Source organism: Amblyomma mixtum, chromosome 1 (genome assembly GCF_055824585.1).
Source record: "Amblyomma mixtum isolate Tamu chromosome 1, ASM5582458v1, whole genome shotgun sequence".
Classification (NCBI taxonomy): domain Eukaryota; kingdom Metazoa; phylum Arthropoda; class Arachnida; order Ixodida; family Ixodidae; genus Amblyomma; species Amblyomma mixtum.
In genome coordinates, this window is record NC_143012.1 from 206996592 (window position 1) to 207020498 (window position 23907).

Sequence of the window (23907 nt, forward strand, 5' to 3'; positions counted from 1 at the left end):
ACGGATGGGCAGTTTTACGTCCACACGACACAGAGCACCTGTTTTTGACGAGGACTTCGAGACGCATATTTTATCGCTGTTCGCTCTGGAACCCCAAGCAAGCGTGCGCAGCGTGAGCGAGGATACCGGAGTCTCCAGGTCATCAGTTTGGCGAATACTGCGCAAACACCGCCTGCATCCGTACCACGTACAGCTTCATCAAAATCTGTTGCCACGGGACTTCCAAAACAGGACCGATTTTGCTAATTGGATTCTGATAAAGATGCAGGACGACCCGGATTTTTTGAACAAAGTGATATGGAGTGACGAAGCTAGTTTTTCGCGCAATTCACAGGTGAACCTGCACAATGCTCATTACTGGAGCGATTCAAATCCCTACTGGGTTTTACAGACGCAGCACCAGTACCAGTGGTCATTTAGTGTTTGGTGTGGACTTTTCGACGGTAGTTTGATCGGGCCTGTGTTTTTCGACCAGACGCTGACAGCAGATCGCTACACCAATGATATCCTTAGAGGACCCGTTGACGACTTCCTTTCGGATCTACCGCTCGCCAGGGCCACAAATGTGTGGTTTCAACACGATGGCGCCCCCGCGCACAGCAGCGCCAAGGCTCGGACCTGGCTCGACGCAGCGTTCCCGCAGAAATGGATAGGACGACTAGGTCCCGTGAACTGGCCAGCCAGGTCTCCTGATATGACACCTCTGGACTACTTTTTGTGGGGTCATATCAAGGACAAGGTGTACAGCACACCAACTTCCACACCGCAAGACCTTAAAGACAAAATAACGGAAGTCTGTTTAAACATGCCTGAGGCTGTCATACGAAATGCAACGGCTGATTTGGTTACAAGATGCCATAGCTGTATCGTCGCACAAGGTGACCTATTCGAGCACTTTTTATAATTGGTAAGAAACCGAAATGAAATGGAGTCAGGACAACCGCATGCCACGGCTGTCATCGCCGCACAGCCAAGCCATAAACCGCCACTTTTATTTTCTTTGCAACTGGCAAATAAAACTCCTCTCATTTGAAAACTTCGAGCTTGGCAGTCTTTATCGCGACTGCAAAGCGCAGCGCACTCGCTGCAATTTACACCGTCACGCGCGAACTGGCTGACACGGCCGAAGAAACCACCACCAAGATATCGGCCTGCCTCTGAAACGGGGCCGCCGAATGAATACCGGAGCTGATTTCGTTCACTGAAAGCACGGTTGAGAGCAGCACGATCGCGGCGCGCGAATGCGCTCGTCACGTGGTTTTTTTTGTATTTCGCGGGCTTTCTTTCGAGCTCGAAAAAAGAGGTACACGTAAGGTTTTCTTTATGGCGAATAATGGAATGGGGGTTTCTGAAAGTGCTCTCCAACTTTGCGAATCACACTTAGTGTCTAAAGTCAATATTAAAAATTTAAAAAAAATTATTTTAATTACTAGTTAAGTAATTGCAATACAAAAAATTTCCTGTGGTGCGCCAAATGCCTGTCACCAATATGCAGGTAGTTTCACTCTCCTGACCCCAATATTTCATTTTTAAACCCTTGGTTCAAGTTAGCTGGGACACCCGGTATAGCTTAAAAAACAACTGCTCCACTGGTTATGATGGTACCAAAGCAGCACCAATAAAAGCAATTTCTGACTTAATATGTGCTGTGCTCTGCCGTATGGCAAATCTTACTTTAACAACGGGCATTTTTCCAGAGAAAATGAAAATAGCGAGGGTGGTTGTCCTTTACAAAGGCGGCACGGTGAACGATCTTGGAAATTACAGGCCAATTTCAGTACTTCCGTTGTTTTCAAAAATCTTTGAAAAGGTTATTCTCAGATTACTAGTCATCTACAGAAACACAACTTGATATGTAGCAGTCAATATGGGTTTCAGAAACATAAGTCAACTGAATCTGCCTTACTTAGTATAAAATAAACACTTATTCAGAACATAGAAACTCGTATTTATACCCTGTGTAGCGAACCACGACGGCCGCGCCTGATACCGCCTAGGCGAAGAAGTTGCTCGACAGCTGTCTCTCGTCCACCCGAGTACTGCCGCTTCCTCTCCTCTTGTGCCTTCGCTGCAGCGCGTCATCCGCGAACAAGTGGCCGAAGCTCTTCCTCCTCTACAAGAAGTTCCTTCCGTCCCTCCTTTGTGTACGCCGGCGCCGCAGCACATTATCGCCAATCCACCCCTGTGGCGGCGCCCTTGACGTACGCCGCCGTGGCTGCACGGCCTGCGGCGTTACCATCTCGTCAGCCTGTTCTGCGCCCGACACCGGCCTCACCAGCAGCTCTGATTCATCCTCCCCCTTCGCCACATTACAACCATTGGCGCACACCGGACAATCGTCCGATATGCTTTTCATGTGGCTTCCCCGCACATGTGGCCCGCCACTGTCGTCGCCGCATGGTCGCCCCTACAGCAGTTGCGCCTCCTGCCTGCTCACCTCGGCTGCTCCGTTCTCTTCCTCCTCCGGAAGCCTACGCCACTGACGATCGTCCGTACACGACCCGTCGATCCCCGTCCCCACGTCGCCATTCACTTTCACCTATGCGCCGTCGCCCTACATCTGCTGACGAGGGAAACTAAATTCCGCAGTTCCCGAGGCAAGAACTGCGTGCTCTTCAAACAGCTCAAGGCCTCAACTTTCTCCCGCGAACATTCTATTGGTTTCAGTCGATGGTTTTTCTATGTGCGCGCTTGTCGATACGGGTGCTGCTGTGTCTGTGATTCATGAGAGACTGTGCCGTCGGTTACGAAAAGTGACGACATCATTTTCTGGTTTGTCGCTTCGGACTGCTACCGAAGAGAGGATAGTACCTTTGGCCGCATGCACAGCGCGGGTTGTCATTGCCGACATTTTGTACAGTGTTGAGTTCGTGGTTCTGCCGTGTTGTTCCCACGACGTGATTCTCGGGTGGGACTTCCTGTCAAAAAATAACGCCGTGATAGATTGCGCCCGCGCAGAGGTAGAATTTTCTGCATTGTGTGACGAACCGGCCGACGACCACCATTCCCTGTGTCCGCAGAAGATCACCGTAACTGAAGACGTCGGCATCGCTCCGGACGCTTCAGCGCTTGTATCCCTTTCGTGTCCTGCCACAGCCGCCGTCACCGTTTTATTTACGCCGTCGTCTTCCTTCGTCCATCGCAAAAACGTGCCACTGCCGTCTGCTGTTCTCGGTGTTCATGGAGCTCTCGCGACGATGGTTATCTACAATCCGTCTTCCTGCCCGCTTACCCTGCTACGTGGCGAGTCTCCTGGTTCAGTTCAACCTGCCCACCTTCTCTCTAACCTGGATAACCCTGTGACCTCCCCCAGTTCCTCCATCAATGCTCTTCATCCTGATTCGGCACCTGATCCGTTGCCCGACGCCTTCTTCCAAGCCGCCATCGACGACGCTCTCTTCCTTCCGCCTACCGGACGCAGCTCTTAGCTCTTCTAGACACGTTTCGCTCCGCTTTCGACGTCGCCCACGCTCCTCTAGGCCGGACTTCCACTGTCGCTCATCGCATTGAGACCGGCTCTCACCCGCCCTTTCGCCAGCGGCCATATCGTGTGTCGGCGGCAGAGTGCCACGTGATTAGCGAACAAGTTGTGGACATGCTGCACCGTGGTGTCATCCGTCCGTCTCACAGCCCTTGGTCGTCGCCGGTGGTACTTGTCAAGAAGAAATATGGTTCAATCCGATTTTGTGTCGATTACCGCCGCCTCAACAAAATTACCCACAAGGACAATTACCCTCTTCCCCGCATCGACGACGCTCTTGATAGCCTCCAAGGCGCTGAGTACTTTTCGTCCCTTGACCTACGTTCCGGCTACTGGCAAGTACCGATGGCTGCACCTGACAGAGAAAAGACAGCATTTGTTACCCCCGACGGCCTCTACGAGTTCAACGTGATGCCGTTCGGTCTGTGCAATGCTCCCGCCACATTCGAAAGGATGATGGACAACATCTTGCGGAAGTTGAAATGGCGGACCTGCCTCTGCTACCTGGATGACATTGTTGTCTTTTCCGACGATTTCATCACACACATTGCACGCTTAAAGCAGGTTTTGACTTGCCTGACTGACGCCGGACTGCAGCTGAATCTCAAGAAGTGCCACTTTGGAGCTCGGCAGTTGACAATATTGGGGCACATCGTCTCCAAGGAAGGCATTCTCCCTGACCCGGCCAAGCTCCGTGCTGTGGCGCAATTTCCTAAGCCCGTTTCGCTCAAACAACTTCGAAGCTTCATAGGTTTGTGTTCTTATTTCCGGCGCTTCGTACGCAGTTTTGCGTCCATCATTGCGCCGCTGACGAGGCTACTTGGCGGGACCAATGACATATCTGGCTGGTCGGCCGAGTGCGACGAAGCGTTCACTACCCTGCGCCATCTTTTGACTTGCTAATACTCAGACACTATGACCCCACAGCACCTACCGAGGTCCATACGGATGCGAGTGGCGTTGGCCTCGGAGCTGTCTTGGCCCAGCGAAAAGATGATTTTGAAGAATACGTAGTTCCGTATGCGAGTCACGTGCTTACCAAACTGAATCCAACTATTCCGTTACGGAGAAGGAATGCTTAGCTATTGTATGGGCGCTAACGAAATTCCGGCCCTATCTATACGGCCGCCGGTTCGACGTCGTCACGGACCACCATGCGCTCTGCTGGTTATCGTCGCTTGAAGATCCATCCGGTCGCCTCGCTCGGTGGGCTCTTCGCCTTCAAGAGTTTGACATCCGCGTCATCTACCGTTCCGGCCGTAAGCACATGGACGCCGATGCTTTGTCTCGGTCTCCCCTTCCCAGCGACGCTGCCTGCTCCTCGGCGACCGATCCCGTGCTTTCGTCTCTTACCATCGCTGATATGCAGGCGGAGCAGCGAAAAGACCAGTGGCTTGCGTCCCTCATAGACGCCGTGTCTTCATCACAAAACGTTGCGCCTTCTAGAGCTTTACGGCGTCAAGCTCCGCACTTTGCCCTCCGGGACGGCCTTCTATACCGCCGCAACTACATGCCTGATGGTCGGTGGTGGCTTCTCGCGATCCCCTGCCATTTACGATCTGAAATTTGCGCATCTTACCACGCTGACCCTCAGTGTGCGCACGCTGGTGTGCTGAAAACATTCAAACGAATTTCTCAGCGTTGCTATAGGGGACACAACCTCGGCCAGAGGGCGCCGCGGACGCCAGTGAAAAGCGCCCTCTCTGAGCAACTCCTCGTAACTGGGCGGGCAGGACGACCAGCGCTCCTGCTCGCTTGCGTGTCGACGCGCGGAAAAAAAAAGCTTTGCGCGCGCGCGCTCGTCCTCCTCCGCACGCGCCGCTCGCGCGAAGATGCCGTTGTTGAGAGAAATTTGATTCTCGCGCGCGCGGGCTCGCGCTTGGATGCCGTTGTCGGCGAAATCTCTTTCGCGCGCTCGCGCTCCTGCTTCGTTCGCCTGGTCTTTCGCGCCTCTGTGAAAGCTGCCTGTTTCGCACGCGCGCTTGATACTCGTGCTCTTTCGCTCGCTCTTGAACACCGTAGTGCGTCGAGTGTGCAACGATGTACACACTTAGATGTGGTTTCAAGAAAATAGTTGACAGTGAGTGCTTTTTTCGCAGTGCGAACATAAAAAAGGGAGAGCTGCTGGTGGCCCATGTGCACTGCGTTGAGCAAATTGTTGAGGAGAACAGTGTACTCGTAAAGGCGAAGTGTGTGTCACAGGTGACTGACAACATCGTTTACGACGTGGAATTTGAGGTAAATCTTTTTACCTTTCAGCATGAGAAGTTTAGCAAGAGTACGTTCAGCTTTGTATGTACGGCGACCGCAACCATTCGGTGCGCTTTGTTTGGATGTGTGTCTCGGTCGTTGCACGCGAAGAAACAAAGTAAACAAATGTGGTTTAAGAGCACTGTTAAATACCTAAAATAAATAAATGTGTTCGTGAGGGGCATCAGTGCTGAACTTCGATGTACAAATGATCATTGCGCACGACCATCCAGAACAATTTTTGTGCAATGTCCACCAGTTTCCATTCCCTTGTCAGTTCTAGCCTTGCTTCTTTATGTTGAGGCCTTTCCTATCGATGACATTTCTTAGATACAGTGGCACGTGAAGTAAGAGTTCAAAAGCTTTTCCGATGGAAAAGGGAGGCCTTTCGGTTGAAGAGCTTTAGGTGAAATGCCTTTAGGATGAAGGCCGTGGGGCCAAATGCATTCACGCTGAAGGCTTGGGCCTTCGATTAAGAATTTCAGCGTAAATGCCTTTGACACAAAGGCTTTCATGCTAAATGAGTGACCTAAGGACCTTTACCTAGGGGTATTTAACATAAAGGCCTTTAGTGGAAAGGTCTAGAAGCTGAGGCCTTTAAAATGTCATTAGTTGCGAACTAGTAAACAAATATAGCTAAATATATATAATAGCCCACAATCAGACAAATCCTTCCGCACTCAGAGAATGTAAGTAGTCTCAAGTGCCCTCCGCAATTTTTTTTTGCAGCTTGCATGGTCATGCCCTCTAAAACGCCAGCTTACAATTTGCCGTGCCAAGTGCACTTGCAAGGCTGGTATCAAGGGGCACTGTAAGCACGCTGCTGCTGTGTGCTTTTTCATCAATTCTTATGAAGAGCAGTCATGCACAAGCCAGCCTCAAAAATGGGGCAAACCAAGCAGCAAGAACATGAGGCCTTCATCAGACGACTTGATGGACTTGCTGCCTAGTAAGTTTGCTTAGCCAGCCCGTTTCAAAAAGTTCCTCATTTTCTTCTAACCACATTTCTGTGGCTGGTCACACGTATTTTGTCAAATAGACTTTCATATAGTTAGTCCTCCGATAAGGCTAGTGCATTCTGCCAATGGTGTGTTCTCAACACTTTTATGATGTAAAAAATAGCGCACAGGGAACACAAGGGACGGAAAGTAAACGACGCAGACAAGCGCTTTCCGTCCCTTGTGTTCCCTGTGCGCTATTTTTTACATCATGAACGTTATCCAACTTGCCCAACTTTCCGCTTTGCTGAACACTTTTAGTTTGCAGGCACAAAGTGTGACGTCATTTCATCTTCCTCGCATTATTAAACAGGTCAGAAAGCCAGGTACGTAGATGTGAAGCCTGCCACACGTACTGTGCTGCTCAAGTATCCAGAGATTGTGTGTCCACTACAAGAAGTGCTAGAGCTCACGACCCAACACACAGACGAATTGATCTGCAAAGAAGTCCTGGATGGCATTATTGAGAGAGCTTCGGAAGCTGTCGAAAGAGAGCTCCTGGAAGACCTGTTGGCGCCGATGCTGACGAGGCCAGTCTACCATCACCTTGAAGTTATAGACGATGAGAAGACGAGACCGCAGGACTTCTTATCTGACCTCAGTTTGGATCAAAAAGAAAAATACAAGCAAAAAATACTGGTACATGGGAGTTTTGCCGACCTGCCTATTCTTACCCAGGGCCAGGCGAACTGTGCGAGGTATAGTGGATTTTAACAGAGAAATTGCACAAAGCGTGAATATCAGACCGTCAACATTGCGTATTTCTCTTTTGTTATCTAGGTGGCATGTGGAACGGAGGCTCAGGATCAGCGCTTCTAAAGCTCACGCAGTCATGACAAAAAAATGTGATGAGGGTCTTCTCAAGGCTGCTCACCAACTTTCAAAAGTGACCTCCTACACAAGTCCTGCAATGCGCTACGGTTGGTTTCCTAAATCCATGATAACCCGGTAAATTGGAAATGATGTTCAAGTATGGTAGCCTATTGCCAGCCATGATTTGTTCGCTTATTGGAGTTCATGTGTGTACTACATTTTTAGTACTTAACTATCATGCGTTACTATTTGACAGGCATCAAGACAGAAAGCGCAGCGCGACAGAGCTTGGAACAGAAACTTGAAGCACGTATTGTCCAGGTGTGTAGCTGCTTTGTTTTGCAATCCATGCCCTCCACTTTAATAAACAATGTGAGTATTGTAATTTTTTTTAGAAATACTAATAACCATGTTGGATTTTGCAGACAGGATTGGTGGTGCTGCCGCAGCAGCCTTGGCTCTGTTGTAGCCCTGACGGACTGGTCAGGATTGGGGACGAAACAGTGCTCATCGAGATAAAGTGCACTTACAAATTTAAGGACTGTCCATTTGTGGACTATGAACTGAGGATGTGCCATCTCCCCTATCTCACATTCACTGACAACGTAATCACACTCAAGAAAACACATCAGTACTACACACAGCTACAAGTATCATTGTATGTACTAAATTTACAGAGATCACTCCTGTATGTGTATTCACCCAAGCAGTCAGTGATAGTAAGTGTACTTCGCGATGAGCTTTTCCTTTGGGAGCTTATCCCAAAGCTGGAGCGCTTTTACTTCAAGTTCTTTATTCCAACATTGTTTTAGCTTCTTACTCCGATTTTGTTTTCACCTTTCTCCAATTTTTGATAATATGTGCTAAAATCCTTCGTCTGTGATCACTGGATTCCACTGTTAGATTATCTTTAAGCCCGTACATTGCACTGTGTGTTCCAAAGTGAGAATACATTGTTGTGTTAAATTTTTGCAAAATAATGGGTCACAGCAGTGTGGTATATCGCAGTAAAAATGATTCCTATCTTGTGCCCTGAGCATTCATCTGTACTGAGGGCTTCGTCAGCCGTGAGAGTGTTACTTCAGGCGAAATGACCTCAAACATTACAGTTGAAATAATAGAAGTGTACCATTGAGGAAGTATTTTAATGTTTGGAATTTTGTTGCTACGAGTCTGATCTAGTCACTTGCCTAGTGAATCTGGTCACTTGCAAATACTGTAATGGACACATGAAGGGAAGATGAAGTTGTTTTTTAAAAATATAGGCTTCTTGAGGTATGAAGAAGATTTCTGCGGCACAATCCCAGAATCTGTGCACATCAGAAAACAGGTCAGTGAAGCTAACTAGTTTGCCGAATAACTACATTTGATAATTAACTCATTACGAGAACAAGACACCTAGTTGCAATTAATCATTAGTAGCCAGTCGTTAATATGAGCCTCACTGGGTTTTAAAGTTTCGATAGCACGATTATCCTCGCGCTGTGGCTCAATAAAATTGAGCTTTCAACTAGTTACGTGCACTGAAGGAGTTGCTTTGCCTTCATGTCTTTCAAAAGAGTATTTTGGCAAGATGCAGGCAAAATTTGTTTGGCCATAGCGCTGAGGAGAATTGCACTTTCGAAATTCTGAAGATTCATATGGCTACTATAAACCATTGGCCAAAATTTCCAATTCCAGCAAGGTGCCTCTGATAGTTAAAAAAAAATGGATTATCAGAAATTAATTGGCTATTATCTCAAAACTGTAACGCAAAAAGAAAAGGGACCATGAAACAAGGAGGCACACACTCTTTGCGCTATTGTTTCAAAGCATGAACCAAGAAGCCCGAATTTCGACGTTCCTGTTTACTTTTCTTCACCTGTACTGTTACTTTCGTCAATGCTGGTACTATTCTGCGACAAAAACAGTCTTCATACCTCAAGGAGCCTATTTAAGAAAATTAGCCTTTGCGGAAACCAGTAAAACCATGTTTTCTGATGAGAGCATCATGCAGACAAGTTTATTTCAATCTTGACTGCAATGACAGGCATGCAGCTGCTGCGGTAAATGACAAAGGCAAAGTGCATGCATGGCTTCCAATTTTGTTTGGAATGTCTTGTCACTGAAACCCACATGCTATAACAAAGACAGATTTTTGTATGGTGACAATAAAAGTAATGGTGAAACTTGATTTGTATCGAGTGTTGCATGGGTCTATGACAACATAGACCAACAGTCATGTGCCTGCTCGCAACTGATCTGCGCACTGCACAGCGAGCATAGGGGAGTGGGTTGCTCATTCTTCGCACTAGGGGTGCGGAGGGATAAAGCAAAAAGTCATGACAGGGGGGCAAAGGCAACAAAGACCTGTGTTGTTCCCTTTTCTGCCTAGCTTTGCACCATGGAACCCAAGCAGGCACGCTCTGCTCCACACAAGCCATGCGAGGAAGTTTTATTCATTTACTTATTTATACATACTGCTAATTTCATCTTAGGTGACAGACAAGGGCACAGTTAGGTTAACTGTAAAGTGGTCAAACTCTAATCAGAATATTCAAGTGGTCATTCTGTTAAAAAAGACAACAAATGGTAAAACACAAGTAGTATAACAAAGCTATGTTGTAAACAATGAAATAGTGCATTAAATAAGGCTATTGTTGGTAGTACTACTCAAATAACAATGTACTAAACAATTCTACTCATCATAACATACAGACAAAAAGTAAAAAGTAAATATCATGAACATACACTGCAAAGGCATAAACATAGCATGGGTACTTTTTGTAACACTGCATAATTTGAATGAACACGATCAATGTGAGAAACATGAAAAACCCAATAAACATAGCTATAATAACACAAGAAATCAGAAAACGACTTGCTAATAATACCACGTACTGTGAACTGCAGTGTTAAATGTCAGTGATGAACTATTAGTGATGAAAAGGAGACGACGCGGCAGTCAGTCTATGATGTCACTCAGGCTGCTTCAACATGGCCATCCTTCCCTAAGAGAGGGTCACAGAGCCGATAACTTTGAATTGCAATTTCTAGCTGAAATGCGCATACAGCCCCAGTTCTTTCTTATGTATGTACAACAACATCACGGCTAGTACCTACATTGTAAAACCACGATTTGCTGGTAAACCATGTCATGAACCCTTCAATCAGCTGAATGATAGCATAACCTACAGAAAGTAGCAATCAAGAAATGCAAAAGCTTCTTTTCACTTCTTTAAAATAGGTGGCTGCATGTTCACAAGGGCAGCGCAAACAGAAAGCACTTTGCTCATGTGGGGAACTAAGCTTAGAGGTACCCTGTTCGTTAATATCTTGTAGATTTTCAACCTCTGAATGACGCGCTCAACATGAATTCGTACAGCTGCAATTTTATAAGTAGTGTCCATGTCCTCCTCAGACATCTGACCCCCAGTAGAATTGAATGGGGGCATGAGCAGAACTGCACCTTTTCCCTGAACGTCTGTCCTGATGCTAGGAAAGCCTTTGTCACTGAGTACAAGATCACCAGGTTTGATGAGGTCTAGGAAACCCGAGTCTTGTGTGATGAAGGAATCAGTATGACGCCCTCCATACACCTTAGAAACAAAGGCTATCATCCCATTGGGAATGATGCCGACAAGGAACTTGACTGTATAGCCTCCCTTGTAGTTGGAGTACAAAATATGCTGACAATCTGGTCTTGACGGCATCTCTGTACGAATTTCACTGCAGTCTATGACGAAACTACAGGTTGGGTAGTTTACTCTGAATGCAGGCGGCATGGACAGCTTGATAACTTCCCTTGGTGGCACATAGACCCACTCCTGTAGAAGAACACTCATTATCTCAAGCATTTTCTTGAAGACATTTGATGCAGCTGTTGCACTCACTCCAAATATAACCGCTATGGCGCTGTAGGTTAACCCAAGGCGAAGTTTTGTTAGGAACAAACATAACTTGTCCTCACGAGTGATGTCCGTACTTCTGTATCTGGGGGGAGGTAGTAGGTTCAACAACAGGCTGAATACTGGGAGTGTCACACCACACATGTCTTGTAGTGCTTCTTCATTTTCTCTCAGTGAGTTAAAGCCTTGAAAGCCACAGCTTCTTCTCCAGTTTCCGTCCGTCCCAGTGACCTATACAGAAGTAGAGTGAACATAAATATTACACGCCGATAAAACTGAAGCAACTTCAAGCTACTTTTCCTGGAGGTTGCAGCAAGCAGACCAAAATTCCTTTTCCTGTGCAACTAACAACAGAGAATGACCCAACAGAGAGAGAATGAAACACACAACACAGAATGAAACAACAGAGCATGACAAACAGAGAATGAAAAGTTCAGTGGCAGTTCTACCTGATCAGTCTGCTCGGTGTGAGTAACTTGAGTAGACGCTTCAGCACAATTAGTCATTGACAGGAGGACAGCAAGTTTCCCAGTAGCTGCAGAGTCTGTTTGGCATGCCTGAAATAGGAAAAAAAAATGTATTTGCAATGTATATGCTTTTGACGTGCTTCTGTGCACGAGGTAAATGCTAGATAGCGCATAACAACAATGACAACTTACTGCTGTATAAAAAAGCAAAATAATATGGGGTGCTTACAGCATCAGCCTTTGTTATTTTTGAAGGGCCTCCTGCGACGTGAGACTGCAGATCATCCGTGTCACTTGGCGGTATCCCACCATCTTCAGATTTGTCACTCCAGTCCATTTGGTGCTCATGCTCGTCTTCGGTCCTGTCTGCACTCACTGAAGCTTTTAGTGCTGGTGCTGCTGACACTGCCTCTGTGGTTGATGGTGCCAATTGTTGCCTTTGTATACTCTGTAGACTAGATGAAGCTGCCTGCATCAAGCGCCGCTGACACCTGTATTGAACAAAAATGGCAAAAGCGAAATGTCAAAATGTAACAGCGATGTTAAGCTGTAGCAAGCACGTATCTTCTATGCAGTGCAATGAATTACCGCTTCTGATAGTGTGCATAGACCATAGCCTCACACATTTACTAAAAGTGGCTGCTAATTCTATTCCCAGTTTCAGTGGCAGTCTTACCTTTGCGTTCTTTCTCGGTCAGGCGCTTTCTTCATGTACAGTGGTGGAAAAATAGTTGGAATGTACGACGGATGCTCACTCATATCACTTTTGCAGTTGTCCACAAAATGAGTGCTGCAAATTCGTGATGATTTCGTAGGTATCCATGGAGTTCCATCTGGGCTGCGCCAAGGATCAAGAGAAACACCGTTAAAATCAAGCATGCAACATTCAGTACCAAGCAGCATATCTGTTCAAATCATGTAGTTCTCCCAAAGATGGACTGAAATCTACTCCTGGGCGCTATTGTCGAACAATTTTTTAAATGAGGAAAATACGTATATATGTGGATCTGAAACACTGGTTCCCAAAGCATGCAACCGAGGTGAACTATTTTAACTCATTCTGCTAGGCTCGTAGTCATCCTTTCTAGCATAAATAAACCATTCAAAGGTGAAATATTGATAAGTAATAATTTTAATGTTATTACTACTGTGATCTTTTTAATCTAATATAGATAGTGACGAAATGCTGCTGGGAGGAAACGAGCCCGAAAGTGGAATGGTCGTGCGCATACACAGCGACAAGATTCTGGTCAAGGATATTTACTGTAAGCTAATCATCATGTCATCCTGTTGTGTCGCCGCGAAAAGCTTGAAGCTGCCGGCGGGGCCGAAGTGGCGCGGTCATTAAACACAAGCGCAGCGGAAACGGAGAGAGGCGATAAAGACAGCGTCCCGCGGCCGCGGAGACAAAAACAGTGGCCAGCGGCTGGCGAACGAGAGGCGGCGAGCACACCGAACACCAAGAAAACACGTTTGAAAGTAGGAAGCCGGCGAGGGGAGCGCGGCAGAGCCGTACTCACGGCCAGCGTACGAGACAGTCGAACAGAACAAGGCAGCCTGCGCCACGACCTGACAACACGGGGTCTAGCCGTCTCTCGAGATTGTTTCCACTACTGCGTGCCCACGCCCGACACAGCGAGAACGACGAACCGACGACGAGAGCAGAGCAGCCTCGCCAGCTTCATGGCGCCCGTACTACACCACGCCGACGCAGCCCCAGCGATGTGGAGCACAACATTAGTAATTGTGTCTCGCAAGCGTCAGCATATAATGCACTTCTATTGCCAAAACTCTCGGCCAAAACAAAAACAAATACTGGATTCATCAGCGCGAGGTCGGTTAGCAAAATACTCCTTACTAAATTACAATGAAAACTAGTCACCTCAGTCGGCTAGCACAAATTCGAACCCTATGCAGAATCGCCAGGCGTTAAATAGCAAAACATCCGCCACAGTAGAAAGTAAAATAAGACTTACTTGACTCTGCGGACGGCAGTAATCCAGGCTTGCCGCCTCTTTTGCTCGTACCACTTTCCCGGGAATCGATGGAACTTCACAGGCGGTTCTCTGCCTTTGGTGTTTATAGAACTGTTGTGGCAGCCGACAACACAACAGTACCTTTCGCCACTCTTCGACCGCCGCGCCCGACGCGCGGTCGCTCCAGCCATACTGAAAAATGTGCCACAACTCCTCGTTGAACGCCTGCTGCGAGACACCGGCGAGAACAAAAACAGCGCGAGCAGCACGCGTAGGCATCGAAACGCAGCTTGGTGAATGCGCTGCGCCGGCGGCGCTGCTCACCAACAGTTCCCAATCCGGCCGCAAGCGCGCATTGGCGCTGCGACAAACTTGAGGTGTGGGTCCCTATTGGCGCGGCATGTACGCCTATATTCCAAAATACGTCCGATCTTGCATCGCCTGTCAGCGGCGGAACACTTCCACTCCCCGAGTGACCGGCCCCTTACAACCACTCCCATGCCCAGCACGTCCTTTCGATCGCGTTGGCGTTGACCTTTACGGACCGCTTCCCTGTACGGTCTCTGGGAACCGTTGGATTATCGTCGGCGTCGACCACCTCACCCGGTATGCCGAGACAGCCGCCCTTCCTGCTGCAACTAGCCCCGAAGTTGCTACGTTCCTGCTACACAATTTTGTTCTTCGTCACAGCGCGCCGCGCGAGCTCCTCAGTGACAGAGGCCGCGCCTTCCTTTCCCAAGTCGTTGAAGCACTGCTTGCCGAATGTCGCATCGTACATCGGACCACCACTGCCTACCATCCTCAAACTAACGGGCTGACCGAGCGCTTGAACCGTACTCTCGGAGACATGCTCACGATGTACGTCGCAGCAGATCAGACCAACTGGGATGCCGTCCTCCCTTTCGTGACATACGCGTACAACACCGCCACGGAGTGCACCACCGGCTTTACCCCTTTCTTCCTTCTGTATGGGCGTGAGCCGTCGTCCACGATGGACACCATATTACCTTATACTCCTGACGCCTGCGAGTGGACGCCTCTCTCCGAAGTCGCAAAGCATGCAGAAGACTGCCGCCAGTTGGCGCGCTCTTTTACCTCCGAATCCCAAGGCCGCCAAAAGCATCGCCACGATAACGTTAGCAAGCAACACGTTTTTCCGGTTATACCCCTAGTTTGGCTATGGGTTCCCGGCACACCACCCTGATTGTCATCAAAATTTCGAGCGGAATACCACGGGCCTTATCGCGTCATCCAGCAAACGTCGCCAGTCAACTACGTCGTGGAGCCGCTCAACCCCTCTTCGGACCTGCGCCATCGCGGTCGGGAAACCGTCCACGCCAGCCGCCTGAAGACTTACTACGACCCGATCCTCTTGCCCTCGCCATAGGTCGCCAGGGTGGCTCCTCTTCGGTCCCGGGGCAATTGTAGCGAACCACGACGGCCGCGCCTGATACCGCCTAGGCCGATCGCTGCCAGAGCGCCGACGACGACGAAGCGTCGCTAAAAGACGAAGTGGCCACCACCGACCATCAGGCATCCTCGCAATACGTACCCAAAGTTAATCATTAGCTTGGCCCCAAAAGGTTATCCATTAGCTTGGTACCAATTTGCCTTCTTTGGGCTCTCCCACTGAACCCTGGCCAATCCCCCGTCGTGGGTATGTGCCATGCCACCAAGGCAACAACAACAACAACATGTAGTTGCGGCGGTATAGAAGGCCGCCAAAAGCATCGCCACGATAACGTTAGCAAGCAACACGTTTTTCCGGTTATACCCCTAGTTTGGCTATGGGTTCCCGGCACACCACCCTGATTGTCATCAAAATTTCGAGCGGAATACCACGGGCCTTATCGCGTCATCCAGCAAACGTCGCCAGTCAACTACGTCGTGGAGCCGCTCAACCCCTCTTCGGACCTGCGCCATCGCGGTCGGGAAACCGTCCACGCCAGCCGCCTGAAGACTTACTACGACCCGATCCTCTTGCCCTCGCCATAGGTCGCCAGGGTGGCTCCTCTTCGGTCCCGGGGCAATTGTAGCGAACCACGACGGCCGCGCCTGATACCGCCTAGGCCGATCGCTGCCAGAGCGCCGACGACGACGAAGCGTCGCTAAAAGACGAAGTGGCCACCACCGACCATCAGGCATGTAGTTGCGGCGGTATAGAAGGCCGCCAAAAGCATCGCCACGATAACGTTAGCAAGCAACACGTTTTTCCGGTTATATCCCTAGTTTGGCTATGGGTTCCCGGCACACCACCCTAAAAATTTTGGCATGCGTCGCGACACCTTACTTCTCCTCTATAAGGCTTATATGAGACCAATTCTGGAGTTAGGTTGCGTCTTGTTCTCTGGCAGCGCAAACTATAAGCTGCAGCCTTTAGCCTTACTGGAACGGCGTGCCCTACGGCTATGCCTAGGGCTCCCAAGATCGTCTTCCAATGCTCTCCTTTATCTGGAAGCCCGTATTCCCGATCTGTATTCCCGCTTCCAACTACTCACGGTGCGTACTTTCCTCCTTTGACCCGGCCCCCGGTGTTAATACTCCCATTTTCCTATCCCACCCACACCTGTTTTTCTCTTCTCATTGGCCACGTTATCAGCTCCCGCAAGTTAGGTTTACGCAGAACCTGCTGGCCCCGCTTCAGGTCGATCTGACCTCCTTGCTACGAGTTGCTGACACGCAGGCTGATCCCGTCTTCTATTACGCGTCTTTCCGTCCCATGCAAAACATATGCCCGCAAATATCCTAAATGGTCTTCTGGCTGAGCACTTACAGCATTTTCCTCACCATGCTGTTCTCTCCACTGATGCTTCCGGGAGCTGTGAGAAGGCGGCAATTGGGATATGTTCACAGGATCTGGCTTTCAGCTATTCCGTTCGTATCCCGGATTACACTTCTGTATTCTTTGCCGAGTTCTTGGCACTTGGTTTGGCTCTTTTTAAAATTCCGTCGCATGTAGCACGAGTACTTATCCTTGCAGACTGCCTTTCAGTTTTAATCTCTCTCCAAACTTCCGGCACCTCTCTATTGATGCGTTCCCTTAGGTTTTTTGTTCCGCGCACAGTAAAGGAGGTCCGCTTTGTCTGGGTACCTGGTCATTCGGGAATCTATTTCAACGAGGTGGCTGATTTATTGGCAAGGTCAGCTCTCACTGCCCCTGTAATATATCCCGTACCCCACCTTATTATGTTGGAGACCTCCCGTTTCCAGCGATTCCAACATATATCAGCCAGCTTGGGTGATCCGTTGCTGAATACCGCGGACTTTCAACATTTAAAGTTCCCGTGGAATGTCCGTTCATGTAAGACAAGGCAGTGTGAAGTGTCCATGACGCTTTTGCGATGCAGAATCCCCCACCTCAACTTGTACTTATGCAGATGCGGGTTCGCTACGACAAACCTTTGTAACACATGCAGAGAAGTTGAAACAATTTACCATTATCTCCTCTCTTGCCGGCGGTTCGCATTTCAGAGAAAACAGTATTTGGAAATCCCTCTTTCGAGGTTAGGTCTCCCTTTGTCTCTACCCGTTCTGCTCTCGTTTGGTGCGAGCGCCACGGGTTTCTCGTTAAGCTCTATTTGCGGCTACCTTCATGATTACATCATTGCAACTGCTCGTTTACCCTGCTAAATCCATATAAAATTCCACCGAATGTACAAAAAGCGTATTTTAATTGATTCCTGGAATATCTAATTTGTTTATTATTTAAATTTTTAACAATTCATACATATTTTCTAATTTCAAACATTCACTATTTTACTTCGCTTTTTTCCCGCTTTTATTATTTTTTTTATTTTTTTTCCCCTTGGCATTCACCACCGTACCTTGGCCAATCCACCCGCGTGGGTATGTGCCATTTTTGTATGGTGAAGAAGAAGAAGAAGAAGACGACGAAGTGCCGCCGCGCTGCACGAGATCGCTTGGGTTGGACTGGCCGTCTTCTGCGCTGCCCGCCGTTCTGCTCGCCGTTTTGTGTCGCCTGCCGTGAACACCACGCCCTGTACCATTTGTGTAGAAACCCCCTTTCACCTGGGCATGTTCTTAGACTTTAGCAAAGCGTTCGACTTCATTAAACATGACATACTTATTAAAAAACTCCCGTTTTATGGAATACGAGGTTTTTCCCTTAGACTACTAGAAAGTTATCTCTCAAATCGTTCCCAATATGTCGTTGCCAACAACGTTAAATCTGAACTAAGAAACATAAAATATGGTGTACCGCAAGGCTCCATACTGGGTCCTATGTTATTCCTTCTCTATATTAACGACATTGTATCAATACCAGGCACGCCAGAAATCATTCGCTCTGCAGACGACACCAGCGTTTTCTTTTCTACACCTGACTTATCAACTCCAGTTGCTACTATAAATACATGGCTGACGAATTTGTCACAGTGGCTTGCAGCCAAACAACTAGCACTCAATGTTAATAAAACCAAATATATTGTATTCTCTTCTAGCAACAGACCAATTCACCTCGCTAATCCGATAATTTTTCAGTCTCGACCTTTAGAGCGCGTTACGCAAGTGAAATTCTTAGGCGTACAGTTCCACGAAAACCTCCACTGGACACCACATATTCAGCGCATTAAGCGTATAATAGCACAATGCATTGGTATGCTCAACAGGCTTCGCCCATTTCTACCTCTCCGGCTAAGGCGCCAGCTTTATTTCAGTAGAGTTCATTCAAGGTTGCGATATTGTTTGCTTATCTGGGGAGTCACTGGAAAAGCAAATCTTGAAAGCCTTTTTTTATTGCAAAAGAAAGCTATTCGCTTTATTGAAAATTTATCAAGGTATGACTCCACATCTTTATACTTCAGCAAAAATCAAATACTACCTATACAAACATTATATTATGAACGACTGTCTCAGGTGGCATTTTTAGAACACATAGCCAATCGTCAACAATTTTTTTCTAAATACACGACCGATCAAACACGATACGAGTTCAGGCACACAAATATACAGAAACCAAGAAACAGAACAAACTATGGTAGGCAGTCTTTAAACTGGCAAATCCCAAACCTTTTGATCTCCCATCCCGAGTTAATTGATTATATGGAGAAATCTTCCTCTCTCTTTGCTTTTCGTAAGCGGGCGAAAATTTATTTTCAGGAAAATGCTCTAATTTTTTTTTCTGCTTACATCTTTCTATTGATCGCACATTTGTTTTATTTTTTATGTACACGGTTAGTTTATATACATATGTGGGATCTTTATCTGCTCTTGCACTGCTCTGTTTTGTGTTTTTTTCTTCTTTCTTTTGTTTTTCTAGGTATACTATTAGTTTCCATACATATTTTGGATCTATGCTCTTGCACTGTCCTTTCCTGTGATTTTTTTAGACGTGTTTTCTGCTTAGTAAGAATATAATGAATGTTTATATTAGGAAGTCGTGTTTTTTACATTGTGATCATTATATTGTTTATGTATGTGTATGTATGTGCCCCTTGCTGTTGTGTTCGAGTGGTGCTTAGGGCCCAGTCAGGCGGATTGATTTTCGCCTTTTGCCCTCTGCACCAAGGCACTGTGTTGTCTAAATTTCTTGAATAAAAAAAAAGTCAGAAATAACGGACCTCTTCCACATCGCGGGCACTTGGTGAAGCATTTAGGCGCGGCGTAATTAAAGAAAAGCTGTACGAACAAATACGAAATTAACGAAGTTCAGCTCAAACTAGTTTGCGCGAAAATTGTAAGAGGGAAGACATTTACATGTATGGCTTTGCGAGAAACTAACAACGAGGCGAAATTTTTCTAGAGACGAGGCACGTACGCTGGGTTCATTCCATGACGCACGTGCCCAACTTTCCTTGTGAAAGTGAGGGAGGAATGTAAGAAAGTATAAAGAACAAAAGAAAAGACGCATTGGCATGCATGGAGATTGTGTTCAGAAGAAAATAAATAGCAAAGAGAGAAATGAAAGGAGACTCGACCAGTCTTCCAGGTAGGAACCCGAACCCAGAAACACGACACGCACCTTACGAGGGTGAGGAAGTAAAAACGGGCTGACAAACCGCGGGTGGAGTAGGCCAAAGAGAACAGGCGTTAGTCATTCCCTGGGCTCTCCCTCTACTCAATATTTGCTCACCGCCGATTCGCGGACAGTTTGCAGCAATGAAGGCGGATGGATGACGAAAGCACTTCAAACCTCGCGCGCTAGCGACGACTGCGATGAGGCCACAGTGAGAGCCGCTATTCTCGGCCTACGGAACACTCCTGTGCCTCACCGGCGGCAACGCCAAGTCGCTGCCTTCAGGGCTCTTTAAAAGAGAAAGACCCTCTCTCGAAATAACAGCCACATGCCGGTGTGAGCGCTGGGCCACGTCGGAGTACCTCGCAACGGCATCGCGACGTTTATACCAACGGGTCGTTATGGTGTGGGAGATTTGTCATCTGTAAGCGGTGAGTTATTGAAACTTGCATTATCATCGGCTATCAACCATTCTAAAATCAGCTTTGCGGTCTTCTTCTTTTGTTGCGTGGAAAGCGTCTTTCTACTTTGTGTACATCTAAGATATTTGATCATCGTAGTCGGCGCCGGCTATGCACTTCTCTATGTTCTCCGTGGTGACTTGTACGAAATGTTATCTGTAAGTGGAATCGTCAACGTTCGCTGCAGATCATGGTATCAGCAGTGAAGGCACTTTATCTCACTCGACCGTCTCATGAGTGCGAGATACCGCTCACGCTTCACGCTACCATGCTGGGCGCTTATGGCGACATGCCATTTACCGTCGTAACGATTGCAAGCCGAATCTCGAGAACCGTTTGCATTGTTCTTCCGACATTTTTCACATTGATGCAAATCAATCACAATGCTTTGCGCCTGTCAGATGAACAGTTACAGGTCACTTGTTGCACGATAGTTGAACGTAGCTGCAGTGACAACTGCATTGCAGCTCAGCTCCACCGCCGTTGGTGTCAGATGCAATTGGGCAACTCTTCGCCCCGGTTATGGACAACTCATTTTCTCTGCCTCCAATGCAGACTGGGTTGTTCCGCCTCCGGCATAGTCTGACAGTCATATCATGCTTTCGCGGAACGCTCCGAGACAAAAGTGCGAGCTGCTCTTGAAATGATGTGCTCATTTTTTCGATAAAGTATGCAAAGTACCTTCGTTTTTTCGCTGATCCCGCAAGTGGACACGCTACTCATAGATTAAGTATTTGACTCCCTTTTGTTCGGAATCGATCGTCTTCGTGTTCGGAAGCCAGGCCAAAGGTTGCCGAATCGAAGCCCAGCCACGATGTCTCATTTCGATGAAGGAGAAATGCAGAAACGCCTGTGTGTTGAGTGAGGTCAGTGCACGTTAAGATACCCCACATGGTGAAAGTTGATTCGCAGCCCTCCATTACGGCTTTCTTCATACCTCATAGTCCGTGTACACCTTCGAGGCGTTGAACCCCATCGCTCCATTACACCTCCACCGCCATGAATAGGTAGAGGATAGGATTGAAGAAGCGTACCTTGATGGGCCAGTTGGTGCATAATCACTCCCCCCCCCCAAAAAAAAAAAAAAACAGTAGGAAAGCACGCGTTCACAAGAGGAAGGTGTAGACAGGAGAAAGCGTCGTTCTATCTACTGCTTCCTCTAGTGAACGCGTCCTTTTCTGCTGTTCTATCTTTTTGTTACGCAAAGAAGTCCTGAAAAAATATTGCTCAAGCGAACACTTAACACCTCACAAGAAAAATATGGCCTGCTGGTCACGTAGAACTCTCCGAAACCTCCCCGGCTTTCGTTGCGTCCCATTCGCAGCTACGGCCCCCAATGATGGACGCCTCGGCTCTTCCAGAGCTCACGATTTCTATTTTTGCGGTTCTTCGAAATGCCCGCACACTCAAGACCGACGGCCGCGGAAGAGATAAGGCTCCTAGGACTGCAGAGGCACGCGCGCACAGCATGCATTCGATAAGCCGGTGTCGGGCAGTCTGGAAACGGAAAAGGGAGGCGCGGATCTTGTTTCGCGCATCTGCCTTATCCACTGGCCTCGCTCAGTGCTCGCCGGGCAGGCGATTTCGAGCAGGGCGGGAAAGTGCTGCTCGTGAAGCTTTCCCCAGTTCACAGACTGAGCGGCTCCTTCTTGGCTCTGAACCGGGTGAGGATCTAGGACTTTGTCAGGCATGCAGCGATTGGATATCGCGAAGTAGCCCGTATCTTATTTGTGCCCTACTGATCAGAGTGAAGTAACGACTTGAAAGACAAACGAGCAGTGATTACACCCTAATGTTGTCGTTGTTTAAAGCTGGAAGATAATCGATTGTGATGCCGGTCTCGTTTAATGCGATGCACTGCTCGGCTGTTGGGCGTACGCAAGCGAGCTCATTCCTGAACGCGGCATTTAGCTAGGGCGAAGCCAAAACGCCAGTAGGCCGAGATTTCAGTGCGCGTACAGCAGAAACTAGGGCACTAATTTCAAGCGCAATTCGAAGGCCTTAGCTTTGGCGCCACGTGTCGCTGATGATAAATACTTAGAAGTCAATGTAACGTCACTGACTGCTCCAAGTTGTTTCAACGCCCAACATCCGGTTGCGACTCTATTCAGCTAAAAGGAAATTATTTAGTTACCTCTTGAGCAGGTCTTTCAGTGATTGAGCTCAATTTCAGTTATGCCAGGTTTTGATCGCGCTTCTGCGCGCTTCGCAGCATTGTCACTTCCGTCTTTCTGAAAGAGCTGCGTGCTTTCGTTCGAGGCTAGCAGCGACAGAGTATTCCTTTTCTCCGTGTCTGCTTTGACAGTTATATTTTACTTGTGCACCGCACCATTGAATCAGTGTGAAACCCTACCGTTTATGCTCCTGTCGTAACGTCCGTATCCTCCTTCCTCGGCGTCGACAAAAGTAATCTTTAAGGAACGTTTTGTTGCTATAACGAATTCTTCATGCCTTGAGCCATGCGCTACATTCACTTTTCTGCTATTCATAGTTTGGTAAGCATGTGAAGTTCTCGCCATAAGTAGAGAGGCCACGACACGTAAAAAAAGCATCAATCACTGCGATATGCACTAAGGCAGTTGTGACGTTGTCTGCACTCTAAAGGTGCTTCAGAATAGACGGAGACACGTGCCCCAGCAGAGCTCTTGTCTGGCGCCCAGCAACAGCACATTTCCGATGTGGCAATCGCCGGCGCTGAGAAGGTCAGCGCATCGCCTGAAACATGCTGGTACAGAACGGTGTGGATGGCTTGCAACGACCTCATAATGGTCGCCATATTGGTAAGCCAGGACCTCGGTTACAGCCTGACCACTTATCTAATCAGCTTATCGCCATCTTCTGGGTTTGTGCACGGTAAGTTATCTGAGGGCCTCAATTATCGCGCGTATCATGCCCAACATTTAGGAGAGCAGAAAGTTGGGCTAGTTTTTTTTTTCATACCCAACAATTCTGGTCAAAAACGTTTTTGAGCCGGAAACCTTTTATGAACACATTTTTTTCATGTAATGCAAGATTTCACTATAACATTCAATATATCCGCATATCACCCGACGGCAGTCTTGATTTTTTTTTTCGATTAGCGTTTTTGCTGCCGTCAAAAGCGTTCCCCATTGGTTTTCTGCGGCAGTCTTAACTGTTCGATGCGATGGATAGAGACTATTTAAAAGATACATTTTGCTACATATCAGAAGAATGTACCATAGCCTTCAATATTTCCGCGAAAGTATCTTAATATTTTCTAATTTTCTAAACTTTTTGTCGAAATTGTTGAGCATGTATACTTTAAGGTAGTCGGTCCCAAGTGGTTCGATAAATTAAAACGCATACAAAGACGATAACTGTCCTTTCTTTTTGTGCTCTGGTCTTTGTTCTTTGTGCCAGTTTTCGTTTTTCTAGGCTTTAGTACAGGCGCTTTATGGAACACGGAAATGAACATCTGTGTGCCAATTTCGATGGAGGCGAAATTCTAGAGGCCCGTGTACTGTGCGATGTCAGTGAGCGTCAAAGAACCTTAGGCGGTCGAAATTTCCCACGTCTGTGTCGTTTTGGGACGTTAAACCCCCGTAAACCAAAGCAAACTATTCTGGTTTCGCAGCGTAA

The 23907-nt window shown here is 47.7% G+C and overlaps 2 protein-coding genes across 2 annotated transcripts; one reads left to right on the forward strand and one right to left on the reverse strand.

The window, feature by feature from the left end:
• Positions 1 to 5536: 5536 nt before the first annotated feature.
• LOC149370660 (uncharacterized) lies at positions 5537 to 8702 on the forward strand. Its single transcript, XM_089583904.1, has 6 exons — positions 5537 to 5719; positions 6461 to 6680; positions 7043 to 7427; positions 7510 to 7649; positions 7799 to 7863; positions 7968 to 8702. The coding sequence occupies exons 2-6, from the start codon at positions 6641 to 6643 to the stop codon at positions 8352 to 8354; spliced, it is 1017 nt and encodes a 338-aa protein (XP_089440030.1). The 5' UTR covers positions 5537 to 5719; positions 6461 to 6640; the 3' UTR covers positions 8355 to 8702.
• A 1231-nt stretch (positions 8703 to 9933) lies between these two features.
• Positions 9934 to 12655, reverse strand: LOC149370661 (uncharacterized). Its single transcript, XM_089578313.1, has 4 exons — positions 12573 to 12655; positions 12206 to 12387; positions 11879 to 12120; positions 9934 to 11660 (listed from the first exon to the last, which is right to left on the reverse strand). The coding sequence occupies exons 1-4, from the start codon at positions 12653 to 12655 to the stop codon at positions 10752 to 10754; spliced, it is 1416 nt and encodes a 471-aa protein (XP_089434439.1). The 3' UTR covers positions 9934 to 10751.
• Positions 12656 to 23907: the final 11252 nt, after the last annotated feature.

Coding starts and splice junctions, on each gene's coding strand:
- LOC149370660 (XM_089583904.1), top strand. CDS start 6,641: ATGAGGCCTTCATCAGACGACTTGATGGACTTGCTGCCTA. Junction 6,681..7,042: donor CTTGATGGACTTGCTGCCTA/GTAAGTTTGCTT, acceptor ATTATTAAACAG/GTCAGAAAGCCAGGTACGTA. Junction 7,428..7,509: donor GGCCAGGCGAACTGTGCGAG/GTATAGTGGATT, acceptor TTTGTTATCTAG/GTGGCATGTGGAACGGAGGC.
- LOC149370661 (XM_089578313.1), bottom strand. CDS start 12,655: ATGAGTGAGCATCCGTCGTACATTCCAACTATTTTTCCACCACTGTAC. Junction 12,388..12,572: donor GACCGAGAAAGAACGCAAAG/GTAAGACTGCCA, acceptor TGTTCAATACAG/GTGTCAGCGGCGCTTGATGC. Junction 11,661..11,878: donor ACACCGAGCAGACTGATCAG/GTAGAACTGCCA, acceptor ACTTCTGTATAG/GTCACTGGGACGGACGGAAA.